The 24,833-nt window shown below is 38.7% G+C and overlaps 1 protein-coding gene across 1 annotated transcript in view; it reads right to left on the bottom strand.

Moving 5' to 3' along the window:
- Positions 1 to 6,631: 6,631 nt before the first annotated feature.
- The window catches only part of RARRES1 (retinoic acid receptor responder 1), a 57,560-nt gene continuing 39,358 nt past the window's right edge, over positions 6,632 to 24,833 (bottom strand). Inside the window, exons 6-7 of the mRNA XM_049629206.1 lie at positions 8,013 to 8,075; positions 6,632 to 7,451 (exon numbers count right to left, since the gene is read on the bottom strand). Of these exons, the coding sequence (XP_049485163.1) occupies positions 7,302 to 7,451; positions 8,013 to 8,075 (213 nt within the window). The 3' untranslated portion in view covers positions 6,632 to 7,301. The remainder of the gene's footprint in view (positions 7,452 to 8,012; positions 8,076 to 24,833) is intronic.

Raw genomic sequence — 24,833 nt, 5'->3', positions numbered from 1 at the left:
CCCCAGTTCACCAGTTCAAGCCCCGCATCGGGCTCAGTGCTGACAGCTCAGAGCCTGGAGCATGCTTTGGATTCTGGGCCTCTCTCTCTGCACCACCTCCCACCTTACTTGTGCATTCTCTCTCTCTCTCTCTCTCTCTCTCACTCTCTCTCTCAAAAAAAAAAAAAGGACATTAGTGTCCACATCCAACATAAATTCGCTTTTTAAAAATCCAGCCCCATCTGCCTGTGTTAACTTTCCCTAGAAGATTTACAGAGAACACTCTGGTCTAATCTCTAGTTTTAAAGTAGGCTACTCAGGCTAGTTGTGCAAATGCTGAAAGCTAGAAAGGGAATTCAGCAGAATCACCTGGGACAGGCCATAGGGCTCGCTTTGCTGCAATCAGGCTCTTTCAGCTTTAGGCATTTCTGCGCAGTGACCTTCACAGATGTATCCTAGACCCCGCCATTATAAAAACTGCATGTCTCCTGAACAGCAGCAGATCCTGTGAATTAAAAAGCCTTTTTTCCTCCACTTTCAGAAGATCCTACCAAATTTAGAGAAGAATTAGATTAATGGTTATTTACAACCCCACTCACAGAGACCTTGACTGGCTTCTAAGGTGAGTTCTACCACCCCATGATTATACTATGGTTATTAGTCCAGGCAGTCCCCTGGAGAAACCCTCCCTTCAGAGAGGAAACAGAAGACCAAAATTTCTCATGGCCCTCCTACAAATGAATTGGGGAAGACCAATTTTCAGGCACTAATAGAAGCCAAGGTTAAATTCTATACTCAGAAAAAAGGCTTTTGTTAAAATGCTTGATACAGATTTTACAAAGGCATAATAAATCTTTTGATTCCCTTTTTAGTTGAAAATCTTCCTGCTATGAAAAACTAAAACTTTAATTAAAAAGGCAGATCAGGGTGCCTGGGTGGCTCAGTCGGTTAAGCGTCTGACTCTTGATTTTGGTTCAGGTCATGATCTCACGGTTCATGGGATCCAACCCCCCTCTGACAGCACAGAGCCTGCTTGGGATTCTCCGTCTCCCTCTCTCTCTGCCCCTCCCCTACTTTATCTCCAAATAAATAAGAAAATAAAAACTTTTAAAAAGGAAAAGGCAGGTCAACCCATAGATATTTAGGCTATAATTCATTTCTTTGAGGGACTTGGAAACAACAGTCTTTGTCTTACACATTGCTACAAAACCAGAAATGGAACTCTAGAAACCATTCAGGCCCACCCTGGGTTTTTTTTTTAGGTTTGAATTTTAATTCTAGTATAGTTAGAATATAGTATTATATCAGTTTCAGGTGTACAATATAGTGACTCAACAATTCCACACATTACTCAGTGCTCATCATGGTAAGTGAACTCTGAACCTATTTCACCCATCTGCCAACCCACCTTCCCTCTGGTAACCATTATTGTTCTCAGTTCTCTAAGTGTCTGTTTCTTGGTTTGTCTCTGTTTTTTCTTCTTTGCTCATCTATTTATTTCCTGAATTCCATATATGAGTGAAATCATATGGTATTTGTCTTTCTCTGATTTCTCTTAGCATGATACCCTCTAGCTCCACCCATGTCATTGCAAATGGCAAGAATTCATCCTTTATTACTAAATGGTATTGCTACGTGTGTGTACTACCTCTTCTTTATCCATTCATCTTCCAAGTGTTGGCTATTGTAAACGATGCTGCTATAAACATAGGGGTGCGTGTACTCTTTTGAATTAGTGTTTTTATATTTATGGGGTAAATACCCAGTAGTGCAATTACTGGATCATAGAGTAGTTCTATTTTTAACTTTCTGGAGAAACACCATAGTGTTTTCCAAAGTGGGTATACCAGTTTGCATTCCCACTAACGGTGCACAAGGGTTTTTTTTTTTTTTCTCCACAACCTCTCCAACACTTGTTGTTTCTTGTGTTTTTTATTTTAGCCATTCTGACAGGTGTGAGGTGATATCTCATTGTAGTTTTGATTTGTATTTCCCTGATGATGAGTGATGTTGAGCATCTTTTCATGTATCTGCTGGCCATCTGGATGTCTTTTTGGAGAAATGTCTGTTCATGTCTTCTGCCTGGTTTTAATTGGATTATTTGTTTTTGGGGAGTTGAGTTGTATCAGTTCTTTATATATTTTGGATACTAACCCTTTATCCAGTGTGTCATTTGCAAATATCTTTTCCCATTCAACAGTTTGTCTTTTAGTCTTGTTGCTTATTTCCTTTGCTGTGCAGAATCTTTTTATTTTGATGTAGTCCCAATAGTTTATTTTTGCTTTTATTTCACCGGAGATAGAATTTTAAAAAGGGAAAAGAGGCTTTTTTGAAATAAAAACTGCTAAAAAGGCTGTTATGCTGAGACTCTGGCACCTGTGATAGGAAGCCAGTATATCTCAGGGTGCCTAGGTGGCTCCGTCGGTTAAGCGTCCAACTCTTGATTTCTGCTCAGGTCCTGATCTCGCAGTTGGTGAGATAGAGCCCGCGTCTGGCTCTGCGCTGGCAGCTCCGAACGTGCTTAGGATTCTCTCTATGCGCCTCCCCTGCTTGCTCATGTTCTCTGGCTCTCTCTCATAAATAAATAAAATTATTTTTTTTAATGTTGTGAAAGGTTTATAGCAAAAGAAGCTCTGGAAAGGAATTTTATTTGTGTCCAGTACTGGCTAAGATTAAAATAAATTTCCTTAAGGATGTGTTTTATCAAAAGTACACTGTTGCAAAATTAGAATTTGGTTTTTCTCTGTTGAAAACAGGGGCACGTGGGTGGCTCAGTAAGTTTGCCTCAGGTCATGGTCTTGTGGTTCATGAGTTTGAGCCTGGTGTCAGTCTCTGTGCTGACAGCTCTGAGCCTGGAGCCTGCTTCAGCTTCTGTGTCTCCCTTTCTCTCTAACCCTCCCCCTCCTTGCACTCTCTCTCTCTCAAAAATAAACATTAAAAATAAAAAAAATTTTAAAAGGAAAACCTTTTCTTAAGTTCCTGATTTGCTTTTTATAAAATTTGTATACAAAGTTTTCCTTTACTTTTAATGTAATCTGCCTAGAAAAACAAAGATTCTATGTTTTGTCTCTGTTGGGTCTTTGATTATCAAAAAACCCAAGTCTCGTCTTACTATTAAAAGAGCTAAGCTTTACTCACAACTATATAACCTTCTGCACTTGCCTTTGAAATCTTTTATCACTTTGGTTAAACAGACAAGTATGGTTTCAGAATGATCTGTGAGCCTATTTAATCAAATGTTCAAACCTTCTGCTATTTTTTGAGAAACTTGCCAGGATTAAAGTCTAAAATGAAGTCTTTTGACCACAACCTTTTTTTTTTTTCTCCTTAACATTTATTTAGTTTTGAGAGAGCATGAGCATGAGCGAGGGGAGGGGCAGAGAGAGGGAGAGAGAATCCGAAGCAGGCTTCAGGCTCTGAGCTGTGGCTCAAACCCACGAACTGTGAGATCATGACCTGAGCCTGTCTGACACTTAACCGACTGAACCAGGTAGGTGCCCCTCTTTTGACCACAATCTAACTGAAATATTCCAGAGGGCCCACGGAACATTTCAGAAGATCTGTTCTCCATATAAAAAAGTAGGTATTAAGCTAATTGGGCTTATTTATCATGTTCAGTTACATTGGAAGAATTGTCAAAGAAGTGATACTAAACCCTCTTAGATTATATTTGTGTAGATATGTTATTAAAATGTTTTAAAAGTTGAATGAAATCTTATATGTGCTAGTATGTTATTATCTTGATGTGTTAGTTGTCACAGCAATAACCAAATTTATTCGTCAAATGCATTACAATTCATTCTAATCAGATATTTTACCATGGCCATTTTTTTTCAACATTTTTTTAAATGTTTTTATTTTTTGAGAGAGAATGAGAAAGGGAGAGGTGGAGAGGGAGGGAGACAGTGGATCCAAAGCAGGATCTGCACTGACAGCACAGAGCCTGATGTGGGGCTCAAACTCACAAACCATGAGATCATGACCTGAGCTGAAGTCAGACACTTACCAGACTGAGCCACCCAGGCACCCCTCCTCATGGCCATTTTTAAATCTTTTCTCATATACAAACAATTCTACTTTTACTTAGATGCTTTTACAAAAGCTTCCTGCAGATGGGTTTCATCTTCAGTGAGACTAGTGGAAACAATTCTGAGTACAGGTTTCTGATGACCTTAAGATTATAAAACTGAACTGGGTAAGAAGTTCTGGAACTAGTGGAAAAATTGGATTCAAGCAGCAGAAGAAATAATAACATAAGCCTGAATGAACTGAAGAGGATGATTATAATTTCTATGACATTTTTATTAGAACCATTAGTGATTTTTTTAATGTTTTGGGTTTTTTTTTTTTCAAATTTAAGGGAAGTTTTTCTCTTACACTATGACTTACAGCAATTTGATAAATGTTTCAATTTGTTCACAAAGGTATATTTTATCTTCTTTTCCCCCTACCTGATTGTTCCAGAGTTCCTAAACTCTCAGTGAGTATTCTTACATTTTCATAACAATTTTTATTTTCATAAGTTCAGTAAAAATCTGTTATCCTTGTAACAGGACACAATTGGAAACATTGGTTGTATTACCAAGGTTTTCACTGAAATGTCATATTTGAGGGAGACATGCATAGACTCAGACATGACCAGAACAGCTTTAAGGTTGACTGTATGGAATAAAGCTCCTTAGAAAAAGCTGGATACAGGTTTCCCAAGCAGTCTTTCTAAGTGAGTAAAGAAGGTCACTTCGTTGCAAGAACCTCAGGATTCTTTGGGGACCTCAAGAAGAGAGGACTTAACCCCCCAAACGATAGGTATTACAGGCGAGGTCTGATGGCAAATATTTGGCTTGGCCTCTGGGCCTTCAAAGGCTGTTAAAAGTTCAGTCAGAGATTCCTTACAAAAAGTTTAAGCAAAGCAGATTTAAAAGAGCCGGTATGATCCATCACTATTCTTGCTGTACTTCTGTAAATAATCAAGCCAAGTTTATTGAAACTATATTTATTCTGCAAATAAATTAGCCTTACTCTGGTAAAAATAAGGGTGAATATAGAGGGAAGAATTTTATTTCACTAACACACCTTTGTGTAAATTAGATTCTAATACAGTTCATTATAAACTGGACTAGATCCTGATTCCTTTTAGTTTCCTCTAGTGCCTGGCTACCGCCCTTCAAATGAGTGAATGAATGTCTTCTGTTTTTTTCCCATCCTTTTGACTTGGAATCATTTGAGAATTAAAACTTCTTTTTCTTGAAGCCCTGCCAACTGAATAGCAGATCACCATAACAGCTCATATATAATCTTCATGCCTGTTCTATGGGCCACTCAAAACCATCACCAGAAACATGCAAACTACAAAGAAAATCTGTCACATTGCCAGACCTGCCCTAAAAGCATCTATCTGAAGATGCTTTAAGCCTGCATCTAGAAATCCTCTTGACTAGCTACCCTCAGAACTCAGAAATGGGTTCACAATTTGGTTCAATCGTTAACCATTGTTTTTCTTTTATTTCCATAGAAGTGCCTCTTATTACATGATTATTTGAACCATAGGCTTAACGTTAAGACACCTGTGTTCTGAAATGAGTTTAAGTTGGTTGACCTATTGTCAGTATTAAGACACTGATTCAACAAGAAGGAATAGTCTACCAGCTCAACTTGTAATGTGTGAAACTTCCAGGGAAGCTTCGGTGGAAGGAACTGTAGGAGCCAAGGACAGGCTGCCCCAAAATGTCCTACTGTGGCATATTATTTTAAGTAAAAATTACTTAAGACCATGCAGGAGAGACACTGGGATCCCCTTCTGTCTTCCTGAAAGCAGGAAATAAATTCCCCCATGTGAAAAGGAAATAAATACCCTTCCTATATCACAAGGTAAAGAGACATCCTTATCAGAGATAGGAAATAGAGCAAAGAAGTCTGTACAGAAAACGTTTGTTACTTGTTACTGACTACCTGAACCCAAATTGTTTAGAATTCCTTATTAATTGGGGTGCCTGGGTGACTCAGTCGATTAAGTGTCCTACTTCAGCTTAGGTCATGATCTCACAGTTCGTGAGTTCAAGCCCTGCATCTGGCTCTGTGTTGACCACTCGGAGCCTGGAGCCTGCTTCAGATTCTGTGTGTCTCTCTCTCTCTGCCCCTCCCCTGCTCACACTCTAACAGTTAAAAAAAAAAAAAAAAAAGAATTCCTTAGCAATTGAAACTCCCAAAGTTTTCTTTGTCCTGTCAAGTCCTTCTAGATTTATACTCTGTCTTTAAAGGATAAAAATTGACTGCCTTCATTTCTTTAGGTCTCAAGTGCATTATTGAGCCTCTCTGCACATGTAGTAAAACTGTTTTATTTTCCTCCTGTTTATCTTCTCCTTTAATTCTTAGACCAGCTGGAAGAACCTTGATGGGTATAAAAAAATTTAAATTCTCCCCCTACAAAGGATAGGAATTTTGAGAGGCAAATGATGGCTATGTTTCCTGGATCACTTCTTCCTGCCTTGGGAGGTACTCCACTGAATTTGATTACGGTACATATTATATTTACTTTTATAAATTAATTTAGGCCAACACTGGGGTGCAAATTGTCATTATAGATGAAAATTGTACATATTTGATAGAATTTCAGTTACATCACCATTCCATTTAATACATTTGCAGACACTTTATCCATGAAACACTTTATTTATAAAATTTGAATTAAGCAATATTAAGAGTTCATTTAATTCAGTTTAGCACAAATTTTGCTTATGGATACAAATCTCTATAAACACACACTGAACACATTTTATATAGAAAAGTAGATATCAAAAAAAGAATACTTGCTTGAAATGATAAAAAAAAAATTAAAGTTTGTTCTAAACTGGTATTATTTTCCCTGCAATTTGCTTTCATTGAACTATATTATATTTTTTATATACTAAGTAGAAGGAATTTAGCAACAGAAAATAGTTGGCTTTGCTATGTTCAAAGTAATGAGAAATATAGCTTTAAAGGTAAGACCATCAATTTTTGTTTTGCTAAATACTTACTGATCCAATTACAGTATATACCAATTGATTGTTCTTTTACATTTTAGGGCTGAAACCCTGAGAAACTTGTGGAGTAAACTGTTTAGCGCTGACCAGAGTTCAGTATGCCTGTGTTCCCAGAATTAACAAAATAAACCAAACCAATCGAAAAACAAAAACCCCAGCATCTTTTGTTAAGTATTATAATTGCAGGCTTTCTAAAAAATATTAGAATACTTTATACCTTTCCTATTTTGCCAGAATGATTTACACTATTTAATAGAGTCATTTTGTTTAGAATTTGGTATAAGCAGACCTTTTTTCTTTTCAGAAATTATTGAGCTCTGTTGGTGCCACAGCTGAACCTTCTTCAGTTCCAGAGGCTTCTTCTGGTGTCTGTAGCTCTTGACAGTGGTACTTCACTTTAAGTGGTTTGCCAGGGTACCAGACCAAGTGAATACGACAAGGAATGATCTCCTGGAAAATAAGAGTTCTAAAGTACTATGATCTGCAAAAATTTCTGGCAAAAGCATTTCTGTATCAGAGGAGTGCTGACAATACTGACTCCGTCTTTGACCCTCCGTCTTGCTCATGTCTGTGCACTGACCTCCCTCAGGAACATGTTCCAGGCCCCTTGGAGGTAATATGCCCTGCCCCAAGTGCAGGAAGGCTTGTCTTGATCTCCCCTAATGTTTTGGTAACTAGCAGAGCTTGCCTAGTGCCCATGCCCCCAACCCTGATGGTACCACGAGGTCTGTGAAAATATTAGACCGCTGACCTCACCACAGTGACCTCTGCACATCCCCTTGCTCTATAAAATCTGTGCACTAACAGTTCAGACTTTGCAGAGAACAGCTGCGCAGCGCCTCGGTCATCACCTGCCGATCCTCCCGTCAGTAAGTCACCCTGACTAAAACTCCGTGTAAACTGGGTGCAGCTGCCTGCTGTTTTTTGGTCTCCAAGTGCCTTCTCAGTTTGTATGATACTTTACTGTTTCCCTCCTCTACCTTCTAACCTACATACAATTCTGTGTTTTACCTGTGTTGAGAATTCATGGAGTAGAACGGTATAATCAAAATCAATTGCATCGTCATTTGTTTTCTAGAGAAAGAAAAAGAGAATTAGTGTAATAAACGGGATAGATTTATATTAGTTCAGAGTTTGGAGGGCTTCTATCATTATAAATTCTTGTTTGAACGAGTGCCTTGAATCTCCTGCTGCCTCTTCAATCCTAGCCTCAGCTCCTTTAGTAGTAGCCTGCAGGCAAATATGAAAGCCAGGGTTCCTTACTGTTTTGTCACCAAGTTAGATGCAAATCTAGTTGACTATCTTACTATCACTTGTTCTAATATGTATGGCTAAGTCCTGTGGGAGTAGGGAGAATCTTTGGACAGCCTTTGGAGTCTAAATACTGTAGATGCACCTGCATTTGTAGGTCAACACCAATATGCCAGACACCTGGACAAGGGGCAGGGCAGGTGGCATTCTAAAATGCCACCATGGACCAAGTTCTGTGCTAAAAACTTTATACATTCGTCATGTAATTCTCTGTCTTGTAAGAATATGTACTGCGAGCCTGGCTTTACAGGGGAAGTAACTTGAGGTTACAGCTGGTAAATGAAAAATGGGGATTTGAACCCTGATTTACAATTTTCCTTTTAATTTAAATTCAGGTTAGTTAACATATAGTGTAATAATGGTTTTAGGAGTAGAGTTGAGTGACTCATCACATACATAAAACACCCAGTGCTCATCCCAACAGGTCCCCTTCTGAATGCCCATCACCCATTCATCCCACCCCACCCCCTTTTCCCCTCCAGCAACCCACATTCCTTAAGCACTGCTTCTAAAACCTGTATGCTGGATATTTATAGATAGGCAGGCAGACTATTTACCAGGTATTTGTATAGTTTAAAAATTGGTTTTACTTATAAACTTGAAGTATTTTCTCAAGCCAATACCTTTTTATTCTGTTTTGGAAAATAGTAATCCTGAAGAAAATTCTAGCGATGTCTAGAGTTTAGGCAAATCCTGAAACGATGGGTTTCCAACTTAATTTTATAAACTCTATTGCTAAATACACAGTGTTACATATTTTTTAATATAAAAGCTTGGATTATTATAATGCTTTTAAACCCTGTACCATTTAATTAAGACCTTCCTCAATAACATTATTAAACCTTTACAGTTTTGGTTTTATAGATTCTGCCTCCTCCAGGAGGAAGCACTCTTACCTCAAGCCCAAAAGCAGGGCTTATTAAAAAAACCAGAGAACGGGACACTGCACATCCCAGCCTGGCAAAGTATTCCCGGGTTGGGCTGCCCCCACCAAGTCAAGCTCTGCCGAGTAGTTATTTTTAATGTTATTCAGATATAATCTCCTTGGCTTCTATTCAAATTATCACAAATGCCAAAGCCTTATAATCCAAATTGATGATTTCCTGTCACATTTTCCAGTAATTCAGCACTTTCTTCTTCCTAGAGGCCGACTGGAAGTGTTTTGTTTGTTCCCTCTTCCTTACTCGTGATCTCCACCACAACCAGTGTGGTTTTAGTTGAGTCAGTAGGCTTATATTATTAGTATATGCTATCCAAAGTAGACTTCTTAGTCGAATAAATAAGGTAGATAACAAGGTTTCTATAATGCACCCTTGGCTAGCGGGAGCCTCTAGGTAGGGGAAGGCCTTGGGCTGACTGCTAGTGCGCGGAATAGTTTGGGGTGCTGATAGTGATTGGACGGTGGATAGTGTATGGACAGATAAGAGTTAGAACAATGCTCACTTTTCCTTTTCTCAATTCATACTTAAAGGTTAAGCGTGTAGGGAAAGTCCTCATCTGTTTTGTTTTGTTTTCCTAGCCACCAAATACCTCCCTTGCCCTTGGCACGGTCCTTATGGCATTAGGAATAACACCCGCTCTTCATTTCCAAAGTAGTAACTGTGCCAGTCAGATGGGTCTTACTTCGTATCTGTATTTTAGTCATTACCCCCTCTTCTTTCAGGCCTTGTTCATTTGGAACTGTGAGTTTGTAAGCCTGCACTTCCTTACACTGTTGCATTAAAAGGAGACTTTAACCCTGAGTGTAAAGGTAATAATTCCCACCCTTTAAAAAGCTTTTGAAAAACTATAATCTCTATACTTTGCTAAGCCACAGGGCACCTGCAGTCACTTCCTGCCTCTGTGTTGTCTTGGCTTTATCAGCCCCACCACCTTCCTGTAGCTTGTCTGCTAGAACAGTATATAGATCTGATCTCAGTGACTTTTTAAACACTGTTTCTTGTTTTGCTTGTTGCTGCGTTGCTTCTTTTGTGCATTGCTTCTTTTCCTGAGAGATCATGAGAATCCTTAGTGGCTACCAAATAGCAAAATCCGAACGTCTATGTGGATACGTGCATACTTTTCTTTAAGGAAACTGACAAAACAGGAAAGAGTATCCAGTGGAAAAAAGAAAGTGTCTTCAGCACATGGTGCTGGGAGAACTGGACAGCAACATGCAGAAGAATGAAACTAGACCACTTTCTTACACCATACCAACCTCAAAATGGATGAAAGACCTATGAGACAGGAAACCATCAAAACTCTAGAGGAGAAAGCAGGCAACAACCTCTTTGACCTCACCCATAGCAATTTCTTCCTCAACACACCTCCAAAGGCAAGGGAATTAAAAGCAAAAATGAACTATTGGGACCTCATCAGGATAAAGGGCTTCTGCACAGCAAAGGAAACAATCAATAAAACTAAAAGATAACCGATGGAATGCGAAAAGATATTTGCAAATGACATATCTAAATGTGTATCAACTTTGAAATCAAATTTACCAAGTGATTCAGTGATTTAGATTTTTGTTAATTTCAAAGACTTCAGTAAATTTGTTAATCCTCACTTAATAGGTCCTAAGAGTTGAAGTCATCTGCCTTGGGTGGCACAGCAAGCCAGTAACATTACTCAATTATTAGTTGTCTAAAACCAAAATCCCACAGGGTAAAAAAAAAAAAAAAAAGCTAAATTTCCTAAGTGATGGTTCTCCCTCTGCATTTAAAAAAAATTTTTTTTAATGTTTTTATTTTTGAAGGAGAGACAGAGCATGAGCAGCGGAGGAGCAGAGAGAGAGGGAGACACAGAATCTGAAACAGGCTCCAGGCTCTAAACTGTCAGCACAGAGCCCGACGTGGGGCTCGAACTCACAAACTGTGAGATCGTGACCTGAGCTGAAGGCGGACGCCCAACCAACTGAGCCACCCAGGCGCCCCCTGCATTTTTGTTTTCTTAACTCTACAATTACGTCGGTCCCAATTTGGGTGAGTGATATTAATGGACACATGATAGACATCAAAGGCCAGCTACAAGACAGAAATGGAGCTGCTGTATCTGGCCATACTGTGTCCCGGTGGTTGTTAGTTTGGTAGTGTGTTATGTACAATGGCAAATGAAAAGAAAGCACTGACATTAAAAGATCCTAAGGAGCAGGGAAGATGCCAGAGTGGGAAGACCCTAAGCTCCCTAATGTCATGGACACACCCAAGCAACAACCACATGTGTTACAGCTCACTCTGAAAACAACCTGAAGCCTGCAGAATAGAGCTTCCACAGCTGGTTGTAGAGAGGAGGCCACAACAAAAAGGCCAGCAGAGGGGCGCCTGGGAGGCTCAGTCGGTTAAGCATCTGATTTTGGCTCAGGTCATGAACTCACAGTTCGTGATTTCGAGCCCCACGTGGAGCTTGCTGCTGTCAGTGCAGAGCCTGGAGCCTGCTTCGGATTCTGTGTTTCCCTCTCTCTTGACCCCTCCCCTGCTTGTGCTTTCTCAAAGATGAATAAATAAACATTTATTAAAAAATGTTTAAAAATAAACAAAAAAAAAAGACGAGCAGAGGTGGAGACACAGTTGGGAAGCAGACCTGACATGACTAAGCACAAATGACAGGGATATCACAAGCACAGAAGAGTGAAAGGATCAGACCCCACACCAGGCACCCCTGGCCCTGGGCATCCACCCTGGAAAGAGTCTCCATAACATTTACCTATGAAATAAGTGGGGCTTAACTCTGGGAAAGATGGAGGGGCCACAGGAAATAAAGTTTCTGCCCTTCAAGAGCCAAGATGCTAAATAATAAGGCCAAGACATAGCACAAAAGGAGCACTTTGCAAAGCACCTGGCATATATGTGAAGGGAATTTAGTGACTGATTTTAGGACATGGGCCAAAGGGAAAGGGATCTACAGAAGATTTCTCCAGGAACAAAAGTGGTGGGTATCATTTTCTTGTCCTCCTCAGCCTAGACAATCAGATGCTTGTGGGAGCCAGTTCTGATCCTTTCCATCTACTTCGCCAGGACCATGTGCCCAACCTGGAGTTCCTTTGTAGACCCACCCAGCAGGCAATGCTGGTGAGGACCAGTGCCCCCTCAAAGTGATTCCTACCCTGGGGAGGGGAGGCAGAGATAACCCTACAAACCAGCATACCCACACTTCCTGGGGCTGGGCCTCTCATCTGTGCAGGGAGAAAGCCCCCTCGCACTTTGAGTGCCTATAGCTTGTGCAATGGCTAATTGCATACAGCCATGCTGAGGGCCAGCCCTGCCCACTAGTGATCCCACAGCCACTATAGACAGGACTCTCAACAGCATGAAGAGCAAACCTTTCCCAGTGTGCCCGCAATAGGCAAAACAGGTCACTGCACCAGCTGGGCTGAGGGCCAGCCCGGATCACTGGCATGCCTACAGCAATCACATCTTGGCAAAAAACAGGTGTGCACACAGCCCACACAGGAGGACATCCCTGGAGCATCTGATTCTGAAGATGGGTTGGGGGGATTGTGCTACAGGATATCACAGGACTGCTTCTATACAAGGCCACTACGTTCAAGCCCCAAAAGACTTAGACAAAATGAGGAGATAGAGGAATATATCCTAACTATAAGACAAAAATCACAGAAACTTAAGTGACCATCAACTTAATACAGCTATATATAATGTATGTATAATATATATATTATACATATATATGTGTTTTATATATATATATATATATATATATATATATATAAAATATACATTAATACCATGGTAACCACAAATCAGAAACTTGTAATAGATACACAGAATGAAAGAGAAAGCAATTCAAGCATAATACTAAAGAAAACCATTAAACCACAGGGGAAGAGAGCAAGAGCAGGAACATAGAGAACTACAAAAACAACCAGAAAACAATAAACAAAATAGCAATAAGTACATGTCCATCAATAATTACTTTAAATATAAATGTTCTAAAGGCTCCAGTCAAAAGATAGAGAGTGACTAAGTGGATAAAAAAGCAAGACCCATCTATACTCCACGTACAAGAGACTCACTTCAGACCTAAACACACAAGCAGACTGAAAGTGAAGAGATGAAAAATAATATTAAATGCAAATGGAAGCAACAAAAAAACCAGGGTAGCAATACTTAGACAAAATAGACTTTAAAACAAAGACTGTAGCAAGAGACAAAGAAGGACATTACATAATCAATTCCACAAGAGCATATAACATTAGTAAACATCTATGCAACGAATATAGGAGCATGTAAATACATGAAGCAAATATTAGCAGACATAAAGGGAAAACACAATAATAGTAGGGAACTTTCACACCCCACTTACGTCACTAAATGTATCATCCAGACAGAAAATCAATAAGGAAACAGGTTTTGATCAACATATTAGACCAGATGGATTTAAATTGTTGAGATTTGTTTTGTGGCCTAAAATGTGGTCTATACTAGAAAACGATTTGTGTACATCCAAATTATGTTTTTGGATGTAATATTCTGTGTACACAGAACAAAGCTCAAAGTCATTAGAAGGAAATAAAGACTAGACGGAAATAAGAAAAAAAAAATAGAAAAGATCAATGAAGCCAAGACCTGGTTCTTTGGAAAGATAAACAAAATTCATAAACCTTTAGCCAAGCTCATTAACAAGTAGAGAAGACTCAAATAAATTAGAAATGAAAGAATAAGTGACACCACATAAATACAAAAGTTTATAAAAAAAATACTAAGAAAAATTAAATGCCAACAAATTGAACAACCTAAAAAAATGCGTAAATTCCTAGAAAAATACAATCTTCCAAAACTGAATCAGGAAGAAATAGAAGTCAGAACAGACTGATAACTAGTAACAAAATTGAATCAGTTAAAAAAAAAAAAAAAAACCACCCCACAAGCAAAAGTCCAGGACCAGAAGCCTTCATAGGTGAATTCTACCAAACACTTGAAGAATTAATACGAATTCTCCTCAAACTATTATAAAAAATAGAAGGGGAGGGACAACTGGCAAGTTAATCTGAGTCTAGAATTATCCTGATGCCAAAACCAGACACTACAAGAAAAGAAAACTATAGGTCAATATTCCTGATGAATATAGATAGAAAAATAACAAAATATCAGCAAACTGAATTCAACAATACATTACAAGGATCATTCAGGGGGAGGGGCCAAGATGAAGGAACAGCATGGAAGTTTTTTTTTATGTCTGTCGTCCCTGAAATGCAGCCCGATCAACACTAACCATCTTGCACACCTAGAAAACTGATTTGAGGATTAACACAACAATCTGCCCAACCTGAACCACAGAACTTGGCAGGTACACAGCATGGAGAGGTGAACTAGGGGGGAGAGAAGCCACAGAGGGCAGGGAGCTGTTTTTGCTTGTGGAGAGAGGACGGAGATGGGGAGAGTATGGGAAAAGCTCTGCCCACACACACCCAAAAGCAGCTGGACAGAAAGTGGAAAAGTGGAAATAGCTGCAGGGCCTGAACAAAAAAAAGAAAGGAGAGGGTCTAAATTCCATTAAGACTCTACAAACAGGGGGAGCACAGAGTCTGAAACTCCACAGCTTGATACCCGGTGGTGCTCTGCTCCTGGGGATTCGCCCTTCCCACCAGAGAGTGAGGTCCAAGGGGTCTTCGGGCCACACAGGGGAGAGGCAGTTCCCCTGCTGGGAGGACATTTGGTAAAGGCTGTGTGGCTACCCCAGAGGCAAAGGTCCCAGCGGACCCCAGAGAACCACCATATTCATTGGTGCTAGAAGAAGGATGTTAATGGGAAAGCCTGGTGCCAGACATGTGTTGTGATTTTCCATAAACCCTGAAACGCTGCTGCTACAAGACCACACTAACTTTTTCTGGGGCAGACTGGCACCCAGCCGCAGTCTCTGGGCATTGGCAGCAGTGCAGTCTCGTCAGTGTTCCTGGGGGTGGGCCAGCACCTGGCCATTGCTCAGTGAGACCGTCCCCCAAAGGTCTGAGTGGGTCAAAGCCGCAGTCCCTTGGAAGTGAGGGTTTGGGAAACAGCCCATTTGAGATAAAACTCAGGAGAGAGGTGCTGTGTGGCAGGCTGACTGCTTGGTCACAGACAGTATAGAAGTGGGGAGTGGACGGAAGCTGGAGACAAAGGAGGGATGCCCGATTGCCAGTTGTGGAGAGCACAGAGTTCCAATACTAGAGGCTGGGTAGCTGGGTGACGCCATTTTCACTCCTCCCGCACATGCGCATACATGCCTACACTGCCACAGCAATCCACCCCAGTAAGCTGAGCAGTGCCATCTAGTGGATAATGGAGTCGTTACACTAAACCCCATCCAACTTGGCCAACAGCACTCTTGACAAACACAAGTCTCTCTGCCTGCTTAGTTTATGGGCTATAAAGTGCTTCATAGCTTGACTTCTACGGGAAACCTGCTGTAATTTCAATTGTATTTCATTGTTTGCTGGTCCTTTTATTCAACATTTTTTCTTATTCTTGAATACAGAAAGAAAAAAATATATATTTTTATTTTCCATTTTTATTAAAAAGATTTTTCTTTAATTTTTTTCTACTATATGTTTTACTTTTGTAAATTTTTAAATTCTACTTTGCTTTCATCATTTCATTTTATTATATTTTATTGTAGTCATTTTTAAAATTTTTCAAATGTTTTCCTTTTTTCTTTTCTTTTCTCATCTTTCCCTTTATCTCTAATCTATCAAGCTTCTTTCAACAACCAGACCAAAACACACCTAGGATCTAGCATCCTTCATTTGATTTCTTTCTGTTGTTTTTAATTTTTAATTTTTTTTACTTTATTGATTCCTTTTCTTCCTCCAAAATGATGAAACAAAGGAATTCATCCATAAGAAAGAATAGGAAGAAATGACACCCAGGGACTTAACACAGATACAAGCAAGATGTCTGAACCAGAATGTAGACTCATGATAAAAAGAATACTAGCTGGGGTTGAAAATAGATTAGAATCCATTTTTGTGGAGATAAAAGACATAAAAGCTAGTCAGGATGAAATAAAAAATGCTATAACTGAGCCGCAATCTCTAATGGATGCCACAGCGGCAAGGATGGATGAGGCAGAGCAGTGTATCAGCAATACAGAGGACAAACTTATGGAGAATAATGAAGCAGAAAGAAAGAAGGAGACTAAGGCAAAAGAGCATGAAATAAAAATTAGAGAACTCAGTGACTCATTAAAAAGGAATAACATCAGAATCATAGGGGTCCCAGAAGATGAAGAGAGAGAAAAAGGGGTAGAAAATATTTATGTGAGCAAATCATAGCAGAAAATGTTCCTAACCTGGGGAGACACAGACATCAAAATCCAGAAAGCACAGAGGAATCCCATTAGATTTAACAAAAATCAACCATCAACAAGGCATATCATAGTCAAATTCACAAAATACTCAGGCAAGGAAAGAATCATGAAAGCAGCAAGGGAAAAACAGTCCTTAACCTACAAGGGAAGACAGATCAGGTTCGCAGCAGACTTATCCACAGAAACTTGGCAGGCTAGAAAGGAGTGACAGGATATATTCAATATGCTGAATTGGAAAAATATGCTGCCAAGAATTCTTATCCAGCAAGGCTGTCAGTCAAAACAGAAGGAGAGATAAAGAGCTTCCCAGACAAACAAAAATTAAAGGAGTTTGTGACCACTAAACCAGCACTGCAAGAAATTTTAAGGGGGACTCTCTGAGAGGAGAAAAGATGGAAAAAAAAAAAAAAAAGACCAAAAGCAACAAAGACTGGAAAGGACCAGAGGATACACCATAAACTCCAACTCTACAAGCAACATAATGGCAATAAATTCATATCTTTCAGTACTTACTCTAAACATCAATGGACTAAATGCTCCAATCAAAAGACATAGGGTAACAGAATGGATAAGAAAACAAGACCCACCTATATGCTGTTTACAAGAGACCTACTTTAGACCTGAAGATACCTTCAGATTGAAAGTAAGGGGATGGAGAACCATCTATCATGCTAATGGTCGCCAAAAGAAAGCTGGAGTAGCCATCCTTAATATCAGATGATCCAGATTTTAATATAAAGACACTAACAAGGGATAAAGAATGTCATTATATCATAATTAAGGGGTCTATTCACCAAAAAGACCTAACAGTTGGAAACATGTATGCTCCAAACATGGAGGCACCCAAATATATAAATCAATTAATCACAAACATAAAGAAACTCATTGATAATAATACCATAATAGTAAGGGACTTCAACACCCCACTTACAGCAATGGACAGATCATCTAAACAGAAAATCAGCAAGGAAACAATGGATTTGAATGATATACTGGACCAGATGGACTTAACAGATACATTCAAAACATTTCATCCTAAAGCATCAGAATACACATTTTTCTCCAGTGCACATGGAACGTTCTCCAGAATAGATCACATACTGGGACACAAATCAGCCTTCAACAAGTACAAAAAGATCAAGATTATATATACCATGCATATTTTCAGACCACAACACTATGAAACTTGAAATCAACCACAAGAAAAAATTTGGAAAGATAAATACTTCGAGACTAAAGAACATCCTACTAAAGAATGAATGGGCCAACCAAGAAATTAAAGAGGAAATTAAAAAGTACATGGAAGCCAATGAAAATGATAACACCACAGCCCTAAACCTCTGGCACGCAGCAAAGGCAGTCATAAGAGAAGTATATAGCAATCCAGGCCTTCCTAAAGAAGGAAGGTCTCAGATACACAACCGAACCTTACACCTCAAAGAGCTGGAAAAAGAATAGCAAATAAAACCCCAAACCAGCAGAAGACAGGAAATAATAAAGATTAGAGCAGAAATCACTGCTATTGAAACCAAAAAAAAAAACAAAAAACAAAAAACAGTAGAACACATCAGTGAAACTAGGAGCTGGTTCTTTGAAAGAATTAACAAAATTGGTAAACCCCTAGCCAGTTTGATCAAAAAGAAAAAGAAAAGGACCCAAACAAATAAAATCAAGAATGAAAGAGTAGAGATCACAACCAACACCGCAGAAATACAAACAATAATAAGAATATTGTGAGCAATTACAGGCCAATAAAATGGGCAATCTGGAAGAAATGGACAAATTCCTAGAAACATATACACTACCAAAACTGAAATAGGAAGAAACAGAAAATTTGAACAGACACATAACCAGTAAAGAAATTGAATTAGTAATCAAAAATCTCCCAAAAAACGAGTCCAGGGCTGGATGGCTTTACAGCATAATTCTATCAAACATTTAAAGAAGAGTTAATACCTATTCTCTTGAAGCTGTTCCAAAATATAGACATGGAAGGAAAACTTCCAAACTCTTTCTATGAAGCCAGCATTACCTTGATTCCGAAACCAAAGACCTCACTAGAAAGGAGAACTATAGACCAATTTCCCTGATCCACATGGATGCAAAAAATCCTCAACAAGATACTAGTCAACCAATCCAACAATACATTAAAAGAATTGTTTACCATGACCAAGTGGGATTTATACCTGGGATGCAGGGATGGTTCAATTTCCTCAAAACAATCAATGTGAGGGGCGCCTGGGTGGCGCAGTCGGTTAAGCGTCCGACTTCAGCCAGGTCACGATCTCGCGATCCGTGAGTTCGAGCCCCGCGTCAGGCTCTGTGCTGATGGCTCAGAGCCTGGAGCCTGTTTCCGATTCTGTGTCTCCCTCTCTCTCTGCCCCTCCCCTGTTCATGCTCTGTCTCTCTCTGTCCCAAAAATAAATAAAAAACGTTGAAAAAAAAAAAAGTTAAAAAAAAAAAATCAATGTGATACATCACATCAATAAAAGAAAGGACAAGAACCACATGATCCTCTCAATAGATGCAGAGAAAGCATTTGACAAAATACAGCATCTTTTCTTGATAAAAACCCTCAAGAAAGTAGGGATAGAAGGGTCATACCTTGAGATCATTCAAGCCACATATGAAAGATCCACTGCTAATGTCATCCTCAGTGGGGAAAAACTGAGAGCTTTCCCCCTAAGGTCAGGAGCACAACAGGGGTGTCCACTCTTACAACTGTTATTCAACATAGTGTTGGAAGTCCTAGCCTCAGCAATCAGACAACACAAAGGAATAAAAGGCGTCCAAATCAGCCTGAAGGAGGTCAAACTTTCACTCTTTGCAAATGACATGATACTCTACATGGAAAATCCAAAAGATTCCTCCAAAAACTGTTAGAACTGATCCATGAATTCAGTAAAGTTGCAAGATATAAAATCAATGCACAGAAATCTGTTGCATTTCTATACACTAATAATGAAGCAACAGAAAGAGAAATCAAGGAATCGATTCCATTTACAACTGCACCAAAAACCATAAAATACCTAGGAATAAATCTACCCAGAGAGGTGAAAAATCTGTATACTGAAAACTATAGAAAGCTTATGAAAGAAACTGAAGAAAACACAAAAAAAATGGAAAAATATTCCATGTTCCTGGATTGGAAGAACAAACACTGTTAAAATGTAGATACTACCCAAAGTAATCTACATATTCAATGCAATCCCTATCAAAATAACACCAGCATTCTTCACAGAGCTAGAACAAACAATCCTAAATTTAAAAAATTAATGTTTTTATTTATTTTTGAAGGAGAAAGAGAGACAGAGCATGAGTGGGGTAGGAGCAGAGAGAGAAAGAGGGAGACACAGAATTCAAAGCAGGCTCCAGGTTCTAAGCTGTCAGCACAGAGCCCGATGCAGGGCTTGAACTCATGAACTGTGAGATCATGACCTGAGCCAAAGTCGGACACTTAACCAACTGAGCCACCCAGGTGCCCCAATCCTAAAATTTGTATGGAACCAGAAAAGACCACGAATAGCCAAAGCAATCTTGAAAAAGAAAACCAAACCTGGAGGCATCACATTCCCAGACTTGAAGACATATTACAAAGCTGTAATCATGAAGACATAAGATACTGGCACAAAAACAGACACTCAGATCAATGGAACAGAATAGAGAACCCAGAAATGGACCCACAAACATATGGCTAACTAATCTTTGACAAAGCAGTAAACTATCCAATGGAATAAAGACAGTCTCTTCAGCAAGTGATGCTGGGAAAACTGGACCACTTTCTTAACACCATACACAAAAATAAACTCAAAATGGATGAAAGACCTAAATGTAAGACAGGAAGCCATGAAAATCCTCTAGGAGAAATCAGGCAAAAACCTTTGACCTCAGCCACAGCAACTTCTTAATCAACATGTCTCCAGAGGCAAGGGAAACAAAAGTAAAAATTAACTATTGAGATCTCATCAAAATAAAAAGCTTCTGCCCAGCAAGGGAAACAATCAGCAAAACTAAAAGTTAGCAACTGACAGAATGGGAGAAGACATTTGCAAACAAAGGGTTAGTATCCAAAATCTATAAAGAACTTGACAAACTCAACACACAAAAAAACAAATTATCCAGTGAAGAAAAGTGCAAAAGATGTGAGCAGACAATTCTCCAAAGAAGACATCCAGATGGCCAACAGACACATGAAAAAAATCCTCAACATTAATCATCATCAGGGAAATACAAATCAAAACGACAATGAGATACCACCTCACACCAGGCAGAATGGCAACATTAACTCAGGAAACAACAGATGTTGGTGAGGATGCAGAGAGAGAGGATCTCTTTTGCGCTGCTGGTGGGAATGCAAATTGGTGCAGCCACTCTGGAAAGCAGTATGGAGGTTCTCAAAAAAATAAAAATAGAACTACTCTATGACCCAACAATCATACTACTAGGTATTTATCTAAAGGATACTGGTGTGCTGTTTTGAATGGGGCACATGTTTATAGCAGCTCTATCAGAGTACAGAAAGAGCCCAAATGTCGATTGATAGATGAACGGATAAAGAAAATGTGGTGTATATATACAATGGAATATTACTCAGCAATCAAAAAGAATGAAATCTTTCCATTTGCAACTACATGGATGGAACTGGAGGTTATTATGCTAAGCAAAATTAGAGAAAGACAAATATCATATGACTTCACTCATATGAGGACTGTAAGAGACAAAACAGATGAACATAAGGGAAGGGAAGCAAAAATAATATAAAAACAGGGAGGGGGACAAAACATTAGAGACTCTTAAATATGGAGAACAGAAGGTTACTAGAGGGGTGGTGGGAGGGGGATTGGCTAAATGGGTAAGGAGCATTAAGGAATCTACTCCTGAAATCATTGTTGCACCATATGCTAATGAACTTGGATGTAAATTAAACAATAAATAATTTTTTTAAAAAAAGGATCATTTATCACAATCAAGTGGGATCTATTCCAGAGATGCAAGGGTGGTTCAGTATTTTTAAATCAATGTTAACTCGTTAACAAGAGGAAGGATAAAAACCATATATTATCACTCCAACAGATGCAGAGAAGATATATGGCAAATTCAACATCTGGTCATGATAAAAAACCTCAACAAAGTAGGCTTAGAGAGAACATACCTCAACATAATAAAGGTGACTCACATGTGAAAAACCCACAGCTAACATCATACTCAATAGATCAGGAAGAAGAGAAGGATGTGCAGTCTCACCACTTTTATTCAGCATAAAGTCACATGAAGTCCTAGCTGCAGCAATCAGGCAAGAAAAAGAAATAGAAAGCATCCAGCTTGGTAAGGAAGAAGTAAAACTTTTGATATTTTAAGATAACCTGATACTCTATATAAAAAGACCTTACAGACTCCACCAAAAAACTATTAGAACTTAGAAATAACTTAAGTAAATTTGTAGGATACAAAATTAATATATAGAAATCTGTTGCATTTGTCTACACTAATAAGGAATTAGTAGAAAGCAAAATTAAGAAAATAATTCCACTGATGATTGCACCAAAAGAATAAAGTACATACGAATTGATTTAAATAAGGAATTGATTTAAACAAGATTTCAGATATACTCTGAAATCTACAAGACATTGATGAAAGAAATTGAAGATGTAACAAATGGAAAGATATATATCTTCATGAATTGGAAGCATGAGTATCATTAAAATGTCCCTAATACCCAAAGCAATCTACAAATTCAATGCAATCCCTATCAAAATACCAACAGTATTTTTCACAGAACTAGAATAACCTTAAATTTTATTTGAAACCACAAAGTACCCCAAATAGCCAAAGCAATCTTGAAAAAGAACAAAGATTTAAATATCTCAATTCCAGATTTCAAGATATGCTACACAGCACAATATTCAGAACAGTATGGTATTAGCACAAATATAGACACATACATCAATGGAACATGATAAAATGCCCAGAAATAAACCCACACTTATATGGTCAGTTAATCTACAAAAAGAAAGCAAGAATATACAATGGGAAAAAGACAGTCTTTTCAAAAAATGAAGCTGGGAAAATGAGATAGCTACATGCAAAAGAATGAAACTTGAGCTTTTCTACACCATAAACAAAAATATATTCAAAATGGATTAAAGACCCAAAAATGTGAGACCCGAAACCATAAAACTCCTAAAAGAAAACATAACAATTAACAAAACAAAAAGGCAACCTACTGAATGGGAGAATATTTCTACATGATTTATCCAATAAGGGGACTCATTCAACTCAACACCAAAAAAACCCACAAAATACAAAACAAAACAAACACCTCCAACCTTCCAATGAAAAAAATGGGCAGAAGAGGGGCATCTGGGTGGCTCAGTCTGTTAAGTGCTGGACTTTTCATTTCAGCTCAGGTCATGATCTCACAGTTTGTGACTTCAAGCCCCATGTTGGGTTCTGTGCTGATAGCACCCCCCCCTCCCCCAAACATTTTTTAAAACCGGGTAGAGGACATGAATAGACATTTCACAAATAGACCTACAGATGGCCAATGGACACATGAAAAGATGCTCTACATCACTGATCAACAGGGAAATTCAAATCAAAACCACAATGATAGATACCACCTCACACCTGTCAGAATGACTAGTATCAAAATGTTGGTGAGGATGTGGAGAAAAGGCAACCATCACGCACTGTTGGTGGGAATGTAAGTTAGTGCAACCACTGTGAAAACAGTATGGAAGTTCCTCAAAAATTTAAAATAGAAATACCATACAATCCAATAATTCCACTCCTAGATATTTACCCAAACAATATGAAAACATTAATTTGAATAGATAAATGCACCCCTATGTTAATTACAGCATTATTTATAGTAGCAAAGATATGGATACAACCTACGTATCCATCTATAGATGAATGGATAATAGAACAGGGAACTTTACTCAGCCATAAAAAAGAATGAAATTGCCATTTGTAATAACATGGATAAATCTAGAGAGTACTATTGTAAATGAATTCAGTCAGGCAGAGAAGGACACATACACCATATGATTTCACTTATATACGGAATGTAAAAAATAATGAAACAGATACATAAATACAGAGAACACACACTGCTCATTGCTAGAGGAGAGGGAGGTGGGGGCAGTAGGGAAATAGGTGAAGACCATTAAGAGGTACAAACTTCCAGTTGTAAAATAAATAAGTCACAGAGATGGAAAGTACAGCATAGTCAATATAGTCAATATTAAATTCTGTATTTTGACAAATGGTTACTATTCTTATAGTGACAAGCAGTAACGTATAGCCCTGTTGAATCATTATATTGTTTACCTGAAACTAATGAACACTGTACGTCAACTATACTTGAATAAGTAAATAAATCACTTCAATAAAACAGTGTTTGGAAAAAATTCATTTTTTCCCTCTGTTGTGTCTATATTGCTGTATTATTGTGTTTTTGTCTCACATTCATTACGATTTGTTCTAAATTATCTTGGCATAATTTTCTACACTGTAAACCAAAAAGTTTCCCCTAAACTTCCAGTTAAGGTAAAAGTATCTTGTATATATAACCATTGTGAGGAATAAGCTTAGGAATTCCCTGAGCCTGCATTGATGGGTTAATAAGGCATAAAGAATTACAAAGCCATAGGATGCTCACACCCAAGTTTGGGTAAACAACATTAGGTAAATAAGTATGGGGGGGGGGGGGCAAAGGCCCCAATACAAAGGTATATGAGGTAAATAAGATTAGGTATTCAGGGCAGATACCCCCCCTCCCCAATTTAGTACTATAGCAGAAAGCTGCTTTCACAGGAAGGAAGAACCAAATTAGGTAAACAGGTAAATAGGGCTATAGACTGCTGAAGGGTGAAGCTGCCCAGAGCAGAGCTAATTAGCAAAAGAAAGGTGCCTTGCTGACCCTGAGGTAGCATGCTCTGTCTTATCCCCTAGGCTAGCTAAGATAAACAAATGAGGTGCCTCATGGCCTCATGTCTGCCATTAACAACCATCTGCCTGGCGCCAGGATTTTGTTATATAGTGACCCAATTTTAATAATAAATAAACTGTATTTCTCATTGTCTGTTTTACAAGTGGCCCTTGAACAACACACCAAACTTACCATCGTTAATAATGCTTACTTGACCTTGTGTGAGGGTCCAGTATGGCAATGTGGGAAGACACTGAACTCACCTCCTCCATGGATACACGGAGTCAACACCCATATAGAGAACAATT

The sequence above is a fragment of the Panthera uncia genome, chromosome C2, assembly GCF_023721935.1.
Source record: "Panthera uncia isolate 11264 chromosome C2, Puncia_PCG_1.0, whole genome shotgun sequence".
Lineage (NCBI taxonomy): Eukaryota > Metazoa > Chordata > Mammalia > Carnivora > Felidae > Panthera > Panthera uncia.
The sequence above is the reverse complement of the archived record's forward strand: the minus strand, read 5'-3'. Positions and strand labels throughout refer to the sequence as shown.